General features: G+C 39.7%; 1 protein-coding gene across 1 annotated transcript in view; it reads right to left on the reverse strand.

The window, feature by feature from the left end:
- TXLNG (taxilin gamma) overlaps positions 1 to 12,621 on the reverse strand; it is a 61,445-nt gene that overhangs the window by 26,822 nt on the left and 22,002 nt on the right. The window contains exon 2 of the mRNA XM_025857624.2: positions 852 to 1,152. Within this exon, the coding sequence (XP_025713409.1) occupies positions 852 to 1,152 (301 nt within the window). The remainder of the gene's footprint in view (positions 1 to 851; positions 1,153 to 12,621) is intronic.

Raw genomic sequence — 12,621 nt, forward strand, 5'->3', positions numbered from 1 at the left:
ATACCCTTGAAAGCCAGTCTTTTTATTTTTTTTTTTAAAGATTTATTTATTTGACAGAAAGACACAGCAAGAGAGGGAACATAAGCAGGGGGAGTGGGAGAAGGAGAAGGAGAAGCAGGCTTCCCACCAAGCAGGGAGCCCCAGTGTGGGACTCGATCCCAGGACCCTGGGATCATGACCTGAGCCGAAGGCAGACGCTTAATGACTGAGCCACCCAGGCGCCCCTTGAAAGCCAGTCTTAACCCACTTTCTGAACTACAGATAACATTATGTTGTCTCTAAAGTGTTGTGACTAGATTTTAAATAAAACAAGCAAATAAATATAGTTTTCACAGTAAATTTCAGTCAAACTACATTAAAGATGCAAACAAGGAAGTCAAATACCACTTTGCCAAGTTGGCCCCAAATTTTGTCAAGAAAGCCTATTCCTGGGGCGCCTGGGTGGCTCAGTTGTTAAGCGTCTGCCTTCGGCTCAGGTCATGATCCCTGGGTCCTGGGATCAAGTCCCACATCGGGCTCCCTGCTCAGAGGGGAGCCTGCTTCTCCCTCTCCCACTCCCCCTGCTTGTGTTCCTGCTCTTGCTATCTCTGTCAAATAAATAAATAAAATATTAAAAAAAAAAAAAGAAAGCCTATTCCTGATTACTTAGAGAAAATGACTTCCTACTCTGCTATCTCTGTCTCCTGCACAAAATGCAGTAAATACACACATTGACCCCACTGAAGACAAGAGATGTATTAGCTAAACATCTACCTCAACACTGGCCACGTTCATAACCACCTGTGCTGCAGAAAACAGAAGTAAAAAGAGCAGCATGTGAAAATGTCCAACCACTGAGCACAGATTATTACCTAAAGTTTTCTCTTTGTTCCTGCTGCATTCTGAATCCTGCTGACCGTCAGGCGGATCTATTCGAGCTTCTCGCCCAGGAATTTCCTCTCTTGACTCTTGTGTGCAGTATGCTGGGCTCATCAAACTCCTGTTCTTTGTAATAAAATCACTGCTCTCATCTTCTTCCAATGAATGCTTGTTACTTGTGCCACAATTCGAGTCTTGATGTTGAAGAATATCATTTGATTGAGAGTTGTGTAACATATCTGCCTTCACCCCTAACCCACACATTCCAGCTTCTTCCATTGTGCCAATCACAAACTAGAGGGAAAGAGGAAAAGAAAAAATATGGAAAGAGGGGTTAAGTCAAATGTAATCAATGTTTACGTCCAATGATACACCATAGGTTGATAGCTTTTCTTTCTTAGTGATATGTAAAACTGATGTAAATATGGTAATTTCTTTTTTTTTTTAATTTTATTATGTTATGTCAGTCACCATACAATACATCATTAGTTTTTGATGTGGTAATTCATGATCCATTGTTTTCGTATAACACCCAGTGCTCCATGCAGTACGTGCCCTCCTTAATACCCATCACCGGGCTAACCAATCCCCCCCACCCGCCGCCAAAACCCTGTTTGTTTCTCAGAGTCCATAGTCTCTCATGGTTGATCTCTCCCTCCAATTCCACCCCCCCTCATTTTTCCCTTCCTTCTCCTAATGTCCTCCGTGCTCTTCCTTATGTTCCACAAGTAAGTGAAACCATATGATAATTGACTTTCTCTGCTTGACTCATTTCACTTAGCATAATCTCCTCCAGTCCCATCCATGTTGATGTAAAAGTTGGGTACTCATCCTTTCTGATGGCTGAGTAATATTCCATTGTATATATGGACTAAATATGGTAATTTCTAAGTTTCACAGAGAGGGGGACATAACTGTAAAGTATAAGAAAATTAAAGTTAAAACAAATCACATAACTAAGTGGTACCAAAGGAAGTGAGAAATGCCATTTAGGTGTACTTATTTCCCTAGGGGCGCCTGGGTGGCTCAGTCCGTTAAGTGTCTAAGTGTCTGCCTTTGGCTCGGGTCGTGATCCCGGGGTCCTGGGATCAAGCCCCACATCTGGCTCCTTGCTCAGCGCAGAGTCTGCTTCTCCCTTTCCCTCTGCCCCTCCCCACCACTCATGTTCTCTCTCTCCCTCTGTGTTTCAAATAAATAAAATCTTAAAAAAAAAAAAATTTAAAAAGGGGCACCTGGGTGGCTCAGGTCATGATCCCAGAGTCCTGGGATTGAGCCCGAGTAGGGCTCCCTGCTCAGGGTGGAGCCTGCTTCTCCCTCTCCGTCTCTCCCCCAGCTTGTGCTCTCTCTTGCACTTAATTTATTCTCTCAAATAAAATAAAATCTTTAAAAAAAAGAGAAAGTACTCAAACTTCCTTTAAAAAAATAAACTTTTTTCCCTATAAGAATTCACCATTAAAATAATCAGCATCGTGTTCGCTTTGGCAGCACGTATACTAAAATTGAAAATAATCTGCATCTTAGAAATGAAATTATCCCATTAGTGAACATTAATTATTCTGTTCCTATCCTTGAAGAGATGGTACAGCAGAGATGGCTCACTAGCTATCCAGCAAAAACCTTGCTCCTCCAATATCCTGTGGAGCTGGCACTGCTGGACAAATGCTCAGCCTGGGACTCCATTTCCCAACCCCCTGTATCTAAGTGGAACTCCCATGTAAAGTTCCCACCAATGAAATATAAGACAAAATAATGACTGTCCCTTTTTCAACAGGACTTTCATTGTTAGAAGCATACATTCTTTCCCCACCATTTCTTCCCCACTCTGGCTGAATGCAGATGTCTCCTAGACCCTGAGAGATGGCACAGCCATAGGATGAAATAAGTAACAGTCTAGCCCCTAAATCCCATGTACATACAAAAGAAGGCTGCCCTTCTTACAAAGAACACCCGCACTGGACTATTAGACGAGTACAAAAATAAATTTCTCTCACGTTAAGCCACAGAAACTGAGAACAACGTTTTAAGCAACTATCCCTGCCCTAACAAATGTAGATAGTAGCCATGGGAGTGAAGGCATTATTCTAGTATTTTATTCTCAAATCAGTAAAATTTACCTTGCTCTCTCTTCTATTATATCGTTAACCCTATTTATGGGTTCCCCCCCTTAACATATGATGTGGCACAAATTTGAATTCTATCCATTCTATACATTCCCTCTCTGTATGAAAGAGGGCCTCTTCCCTTTCTGAATAATACAGTTGGAGGGAGGAGGTATCTAGTATCTTTCTCTTATCACAACTGGACAAAAACTACTTTCCAAAGTTAATAGGAGAGCAGAGATTCATTATTTCAAGTTATAAGAGTACTTCCAACTGAAGAACTAAAATTGATTTAAAGTATCAAAGTAGCAGGGGAGGCGGAGATTATATCACGTCCTTATCTTTTACAGCCTAATGTTGATAATCAGGTACTATGCTTCTGGAAGGACAAATTGGTATAACCACTTTGAAAAACTCTTTGACCAATACGGATACCTTCCAACCAAGTTAATTCTACTCCTAGGATTTTCCCCAAGTGTGTACATATGTGCAGCCAAAGGCCGAGAATGTTTAAAGCAGGGCTATCTGTAATTGCCCCAAAATGGAATCAACCCAAATTTGTATCAACAGAAGAAGGGATACATCGTACTATGCACATACCATCCAGCAACAAGAACTAACTACTGCTAGATGCAGCAACACAGATGAGTCTCATAGACCAAACACTATGAGGAAGGAGCCAAGGAATCCATACTGTAGGAAACCACTTATATATAAAGTTCAAAAACAGGCAAGGCTAATCAATTGTGCTGGAAATCAACAGAGTGGTTACTTTTGGGGGTAGGGTCTTTTGGGGTGCTTGGTAATATTCTACTTCTTGATCCAGATCGCGTAACACAGATGTTCACCTTATGAAAATTCATGAAGCCTTAAACATTTGCAATTCGTCTACTTTATTGAAGTAAAACATATTTCAGAAAAGTTTATTTTAAAAGTTGCAATTTATACATTATTCAAGAGTTATGAAGAAACAGAGTATTTTCCTCTGGATAGAAAGATTAGCAATATGTTGCTTTTTGTGATACTTTTAAAATAATGTGCATGCAGGGCGCCTGGGTGGCTCAGTTGGTTAAGCAACTGCCTTCGGCTCAGGTCATGATCCTGGAGTCCCAGGATCAAGTCCCATATCGGGCTCCCTGCTCAGCAGGGAGTCTGCTTCTCCCTCTGACCCTCCTCCCTCTCATGCTATCATTCTCTCTCTCTCTCTCAATAAATAAAAATCTTTTTTTAATAAATAAAAAATCTTTAAAAATAAAATAATATGCATGCAATACTTTCATTTCTTAAAAAAATTAATGCATTAAGGGGAAATGGGTTATCTATTTTCAGAGTTACTGTTTGATGCCACACTCTAAGCCTAAAAACTTAGAAATATTGAAAAGACTCTTAAATTCTTTCAAAAACTTTTATTTTTTTAAGATTTTTTAAAATTTATTTGAGAGAGAGAGAGAGCATGAGAGGGGAGGGTCAGAGGGAGAAGCAGACTCCCTGCTGAGCAGGAAACCCGATATGGGACTCGATCCTGGGACTCCAGGATCATGACCTGAGCCAAAGGCAGTCGCTTAACCAACTGAGCCACCGAGGCGCCCTTTCAAAAACTTTTTAAAACTCACTTCCATATGTAATGCATTCTGTGGAATGAGATTACTCAAGTGTAATCCATAGGTATTAAATTTATAAAATATTCATGATGAAGTTTCAAGAACTTCAAAACAAACATCTTTCATCAAATTTCATTCCTGCAGAAACTTCTTAAAGCCATGAATATGCCCAAATAACATACTACCTACATATTAATCTCAAACTAAATGCAAAGTGACCATTTATTGGTACACTAGACATAGGGCTATTAGTTCTACCTCTGCTTTCTATCAAATACTGAACTGCCATTTACTATTGGGCACATGGATAACGTTAACAGCCACCCTCTATACAAAAGCAGTAGAGGAAAAATAATACGTGCTGTTAATATCATCTTTCCCAATTTTTAAATTATTTTTTTAATTTTATTTTTATTTATTTGGGGGCGGTCCAGTGGGGGAAGGGAGCGGCAGAGGGAGAAGGAGACTCCCCACTGAGCAGGGAGCCCGACGCAGGGCTTGATCCCAGGACCCCAAGATCATGACCTGAGCTGAAGGCAGACGTTTAATCAACTGAGCCACCCAGGCGCCCCTTCCCCAATTTTTAAAAAATAACTTTTAAACCTATCCCCTGAAAACCGTTAGTATAAGAATGGGTTCACACAACCACAACATTGGTTTTAAATACCAGATGAAAGTCTGTTAAGAAATAATTAAAATGGAAGATTGCTATCTCTAATACATGACAGAATTTCTCAGAAGTGTAATGATAAAATCCACATCGTACGAGAAAATGTTTTGCCATGCCACACTAAAAATATAATGAGCAAGCAATTTGTTGGAAGAAGGGGGAGCCATCATTTAATTAATGAGTAATTTTTACCAAGGAAAACCTGAGGCCTCTCCTAGGATCAATTTTAATAAGAAAGGTATCTGAGGGATGGAATTTGTTAATTTCACGTTTTTCAGTTCTATTAGTGCTTCTCATAACCTTTACTGAGCTATAATTCACATGTAATTCACCAATTTAAAGTGTGCAATCCACTGGTTTTTAGTATTATTCACAGAGTTGTGCAACCATCACTACAATCAATCTTAGAATACTTTTATCACCTCAAAAAGAAACCCTCCCATTACTCCCAGCCCTAGGCAACTAATGTACTGTGTCTCCACAGATGTGTTTGTTCTGAACAGTTCACATAAACACAATCAGATAATATGTGGCCTTTTGTGTTTGGCTTCTTTCACATAGCATGATTTCAAAGTTCATCCATGGTGTAGTATGTATCACTACTTCATTTCTTTTTATTGCCAAATAATATTCCACAATTTGGATATACCATATTTTATTTATCCATTCATCAGTTGATGAGACATTGGATTATTTCTAACTATTGACTATTATGAATAATTCTGTTATGAACATTAATGTACAAGCCTTTATGCAGACATATGTTTACATTTCTGCAGGCTATATACCTAGGAGTAGAACTGCTGGGTCATATGGTCACTCCATCTAACCTTTTGAGGAACTGTGACACTATTTTCCTAAGTGACTGCACAATTTATATTCCCACCAGCAGTGTGTTAGGGTTCCAGTATTTATACATTCTCGCCAACACTTGTTATTGTCTGTCCTTTTGATAACAGCCACTACAGTGTGAAGGTATCTCATCTAATGACTAATGATGTTGAGAATCTTTTCATGTGCTTATTTGGCCATCTGTATACCTCCTCTGGAGAAATGTTTATTCAGATCCTTTGCCCCAATTTTTTAACTGGTTATTTGTAATTTTCTTATTGAGTTGTAAGAGTTCTTTATATATGCCAGATACAAGTCCCTTATCAGATATGTGATTAGCAAGTATCTTCTATCACTGTTCTCTCAATTTTGGAGAAAAAGCACAATATACTGACCTATTTCAAAATGTCATAAATTTAATTAAAAGTTACTCTGGCCTTCAGATTAAAGGCATACAGGTCAATTTCAACTATCAGACAGAAAAAAATTGAAGGACTAGAAAGGTCACAATGTTTACCTAACTCAAAATAGTAGCTGGTGGCACTGAGCATAAATAAGGACATGGAATTAATGTGTAGAGTTAATAACCACCACATCTCATGCTGTCCTTCTATTTCATTGTTCTCTATTTTTAGTTAATACTATTTCTTTTTGTCTTTCCAGACACTGCCCTTTGGCCTCTCAGATCCTGTCACACACATTACATTATCACTTATTTGGTATGCATATCCAATTAGACACCAAAAGCTTATGCATAAAAGGTAGTCAGTTGTCAACTGATGGAGAACACAAGGGGCCAAAATGGTTGCTGAAAACAAGCCATGGAAAGTACCTAAACATTACTATGCAAGTTAGAGGAAAATACCACTATTGCTACTTTATCTTTAGAAGCAATACAGTACTACATTTCCCTTCTTTCCTGTGCAACTAATTTTGATGTATTTTTCACACTTGCTAATGAAAGACTAACTTTGGCGCTACAAAATCTTTGTTTATGAATAAGCCCAGGTCCAGCTGGACTCTTGAAATAGCAGGCCCCAATTTTTCTACTGTAAGGACCATTGTTCAAGAACCTACTTGAGGCTCTGCACTGGGCCATGATATAAAGCAAATTCTTAGGCCAACAACTTTATTTTTTTTTAAGATTTTATTTATTTATTTGACAGAGAGAGACACAGCGAGAGAGGGAACACAAGCAGGGGGAGTGGGAGAGGGAAAAGCAGGCTTCCTGCCGAGCAGGGAGCCCAATGCGGGGTTCGATCCCAGGACCCTGGGATCATGACCTGAGCTGAAGGCAGAGGCTTAACGACTGAGCCACGAAGGCGCCCCAGGCCAACAACTTTAAATGGTAAATTATTTCTCAGCCCTCATCTCCTCAAGCAGAGACCTCTACATCACATGGCCAATACAACTCCCTACTCTGCTCTGAAAGCCACTGTGAATGCCTTTTCTTGGGTATAATTTCCTGTATAAACAGCAGCAGTATTTATACAGCAAATACTACATACTGGCACAAGCGTAAGCACTTTCCTATATTAACTAATTTAATCCTCACAATGTCACAAGATAGGTATTATTACCTCCATCTTACAGATGAGCAAACTGACACGGTAAAGTCAAGTATCATGCCAAAGGTCACAATTAGTAAACAGAAGAACAAAGATTTGAACCCTGGCAGTCTGGTTTCTGAGTTCACTCTTTTAACCACAGTGATATACTGCTTCATGACTACCCTTTGTCTACTATACAAACACCCTTGTCCTGGCCCAGACATCTATTTAATAATGGGTAGAGACGCTCCCCATATGTATAAAAACAAATTGCAAAACAGTATGTACCACATATTTTATACACACACGTATATTATGCATGTATATACACACACATTAAAATGTTGGGAGAAGGGGTACCTGACTGGCTCAGCTGGTAGAGCATGCAACTCGATCTGAGGGTTGTTGGTTTGAGCCCCATGTTGGGTGTAGAGATTACTTAAAAATCTTTAAAAAAAAAAAGCTGGGAAGAAATACATCTACATTAGAGGGGGAGGGATAGAGGGAGAGGGAATTTTTTTTTTTTTAAGAGAGAGTGAGAGAGAGCACAAAGTGGGGAGGGGAAGAGGGAGAGAGAGAATCTTAAGCAGGCTTCATGCCCAGCATGGAACCTCACGCAAGGCTCATTCTCATGACCCTGAGATCATGACCTGAGCTGAAATCAAGAGTCACTTAACCAACTGAGCCAACCAGGCACCCCAATAATGTTTATTTTTATTTTTATTTTTTTTTTTAAAGATTTTATTTATTTATTTGAGAGACAGTGAGAGAGAGAGAGCAAGCACATGAGAGGGGGGAGGGTCAGAGGGAGAAGCAGACTCCCCGCCGAGCAGGGAGCCCGATGCGGGACTCGATCCCGGGACTCCAGGATCATGACCTGAGCCGAAGGCAGTCGATTAACCAACTGAGCCACCCAGGCGCCCCAATAATGTTTATTTTTAAATAGTAAAATTACGGATGGTACTTCTTTATCCTTCTCTGTATCTTCTAGTTTAACTACAGTGAATTTTTATTACTCTCGGAATTGAAAAAAAATTCAAAAACTACTCATACTAGGGGCGTCTGGGTGGCTCAGTCGTTAAGCGTCTGCCTTCGGCTCAGGTCGTGATCCCGGGGTCCTGGGATCGAGCCCCGCATTGGGCTCCCTGCTCCGCAGGAAGCCTGCTTCTCCCTCTCCCACTCCCCCTGCTTGTGTTCCCTCTCCTTCTATCAAAATAAATAAATAAAATCTTTTTTTTTAAAGATTTTATTTATTTATTTGACGGAGAGAGACACAGTGAGAGAAGGAACACAAGCAGGGAGAGTGGCAGAGGGAGAAGCAGACTCCCCGCAGAGCCGGGAGCCCGATGCGGGGCTCGATCCCAGGACCCCGGGATCACAACCTGAGCCGAAGGCAGACGCTCAACTACTGAGCCACCCAGGCGCCCCAATAAATAAAATCTTAAAAAAAAAAAACCTACTCATACTAATAACAACACTGGAAGCATCATAGAACATATGTCAATTTTATTAAAATTTCTACAGTCATTTAAGGTAAAAAAAATTTTTAATTTTATTTTTTTTTGAGAGAGAGAGGAGTGTGTGCACCGGGGGAGGGGGGTGGGCAGAGGGAGAGGAAGAGAGAGAATCCCAAGCAGGCTCCATGCCCAGCACAGAGCCAGACACAGTGCTCCAACCCACGACCCCAAGATCATGACCCGAGCTGAAATCAAGAGTAGGATGCTCAATCGACTGAGCCACCCAGGCAGCCCCAAAATTAATTTATTGTTTTAACACAAATGGATACTCAAATGAAATAAAAAACGTTAAGACCTACAACCCAACAAAAATGGGCAAACAACATGAAGTAAGAAATCACAGAAAAGAAAATACAAGTGGCTAGTAAACACATATGTAACTTTACTCACAAGAGAAGTGCAACTTAAAACTATCAGATACCATTTTCACATTAAAAACTTTGACCAGTGTGGGAAAGGATGTGGGGTACTCTCAAGCATTCCTGCTTGGGGAACAAATTGGTTTAACCACCAAGCAGTCTAATTTAGGGGCGCCTAGGTGGCTCACTCAGTTAAGCGTCTGCCTTCTGCTCAGGTCATGATCCCAGCATCCTGGGATCGAGCCCCGCATTGGGCTCCCTGCTCAGCGGGGAGCCTGCTTCTCCCTCTCCCTCTGCCTGCCCCGTCTGCCTACTTGTGATCTCTGTCAAATAAGTAAAATCTTAAAAAAAAAAAAAAAATGAGTCTAATTGAGGACAGGGAGTGTGTGGAAAGGGGCACAAAGGACTTTCTGGGGTGATGGGACTGCTCTATGACTTGATTAGGGTTTGGGTTACAGAGCTGCATGCATTTGTTAAAACTCAGCATGTACATATAACATGGCTTCACGGGTGAAAGGACCAACAGATGGATAGATAAATGAAAAGGTATAGTAAACTACCAATGGTAGAATCTAGGTGGTGGCAATATAGATGTTAGTATCAAATTCTTTCAACTTTACTTTATGTTTAAAAATTTCCATAATAGGGGCGCCTGGGTGTCTCAGTCGTTAAGTGTCTGCCTTCGACTAGGGACATGATCTCAGGGTCCTGGGATCGAGCCCCCCGTAGGGCTCCCTGTTCCGGGGGAAGTCTGCTTCTCCCTCTCCCACTCCTCCTGCTTGTGTTCCCTCTCTTGCTGCCTCTCTCTCTCTCTCTCAGAAATAAATTTTTTTTTAAATAACTTCCATAATAAAATGTTGGAAAAAAATCATGCCACAATGATTCAACCCATCAAACTCCTTTCTTATTAATTTCTTTTATGGACAAACCAGTACATCTGTGAAATTATATACATAATGACATTTATGTAGCAATATTTGTAGTAAGAAAAAAAAATCAGAACTACCCTAAATGTCCATTAATAATGAACTGGATGGTAATAACTTTGTATGGTGAGAGATGATAAACTGTGGTGAGCATTTTGTAATGTACATAAATGTTGAATCACTATGTAGTACAGCTGACACTAATACTGCATGTGAACTATACTTCAATTAAAATAAATAATTAAAACTACATCCAAAATAATGGACTGGATAGATCAACTGTGGTATATCCATACAACGGAGTACTTTGGCACCTATTAAAAAATAAGGTAGTTGTAGAACTATTGATCTGTAAGGGTAAGTTGAAAGGGGAATAAAGAAAAATGCCCAACACTATGTACTGCATGCCATAATTTGGATGTGTGTGTGTGTGAGGGGGGTGGCTGCATAAGTTTATGAGTGGGAATCATATACAATCTCTGGAACGATACAAAGAAACACACTAATGGAGGGAAACTGGAGATGGCAGGGAAGGAAGGGGACACCAAGCTTTCACAGAATGCCTGTTATCTTTTTTTTTTTTTTTTTAAGTTAGGGACCATGAGTTACCTTCATAACATTTTTTTTTAAATACCAAGATGAATAGAATAATATAGTACCTATCATTAGGAAAAATGAGGAGGAAGTGTTTATTGAAATTCCAATCTCAAATGAAAATGAAACTGACAATAAGTGATTTCAAGATAAACTTCTATTCGAACTTTTCCCTGAAAACCACAAAACGAGCTATCACATTTTCATTTTGTTTATGAGTCTACAGTCATGAGCAGCACACACAGCTCTTATAGCTTGAAAGACACTAGACAGAGCAGGTCATTCGGCCACAGCAGTGTTTACTAGAGCCCTAACCCCCAACAATCCTCCACCCCAGCCACTCCCCTCCTGTCAAACGATACATTTCTCAACCTTCCTCCTATTGTCTACATACTTGAAGCTAAGATGATTCCTTAAGTGAAGAAGAGATGCCTTCAAAATGGATAGCCACCAGTTCACCAACCATTAATTGTAGGAGCAAATAGCTATTACAGCAATTTTTGCAAACATGAATACACTGTATTCATCTACTACTTGTAATAGCTTTTCCATCAACACATTTGAAACAGATCACACAGGAATTAAGAACTTGAAGAAAAAAGTATTTAAATAAGTTTCTTTCCCTTCTACTCTGTAAAGAGAAAGATGAACAATTTTAAAGTTTAAAACTTTCAGTTATGCTCTTTCAAATATTATTGAAGCTAAAGAACCATATTTCTTTAGCTTATTGTTTAAAGGGCTTAAAAGTTTTTAGTAATGACTGTTCTTTTACTAACACTCGTCTAAATAACAAACAAAAAAGCCACCACCACCCACATTCACTTCCTAATTATTTCAACTACCATCTGCTTAAATGAGATCAAATGTCTTCAACCAGTGCCAGGCATGTGTTAAAAGCAGAAATCACTCAATCCTTGCCACTGAAGGCTAGGGTGGCCCTTGAGAGGAAGCAAGTGGGAAAGACTGTGCACATTTATGCATTTTCCTGAGGAGACAGCCATAGCTTGCCTTGGGTTCCCAAAGAGTCTTGGAAAATTTTATCGAGTAGGTAAAGAGAACCTTCAGAACCTGCGGGTCCCTTTATTACCCCCATTTACCCTTCCCCTCTGAGAGGTGGGACTTATTGTTCCCAAATAAGAAAAATGAAACTTAGTGAGTTGAAGTAACTTGCCCACGATCATATTAAAGTCAATAAAAGGAACTCACAAAATTCAAAAGCAGGTCTGTCAAACTCAAGAGCCTAGGTTTTCTTCATTATACAACTCCCCTCACATTTCATACATTAGCCTTGAAAAATGAAAGGTCAAACAGATCTCTCATGTGGTTACAAAATAAACCTAAGAAATTAAATGATGTCTAAAAATATAAAGCATGCTAGATACACAAGGATGAAATTAGGAAAACGTTGGGAAAGAGCTTTAAATTTTTAGCAGTGATTAACTCTGGAATTTAGGGAGGTGAGATAGAACTAATTTGGGGGTGGGGATATCTTTAAATAATTTAAGTGATTTTTTTAAGGTATTGAGGTTGTTGTTTTAGTTTTTTGGCTCAAGTTGGGGCTTGAACTCTCGACCCTGAGATCAAAACATGAGCAGAGATCAAGAGTCCGGTGCTTA

Source organism: Callorhinus ursinus, unplaced genomic scaffold (assembly GCF_003265705.2).
Source record: "Callorhinus ursinus isolate GAN/ISIS: 27379988/994484 unplaced genomic scaffold, GSC_fseal_2.0 scaffold16, whole genome shotgun sequence".
NCBI classification, from domain to species: Eukaryota; Metazoa; Chordata; class Mammalia; order Carnivora; family Otariidae; genus Callorhinus; species Callorhinus ursinus.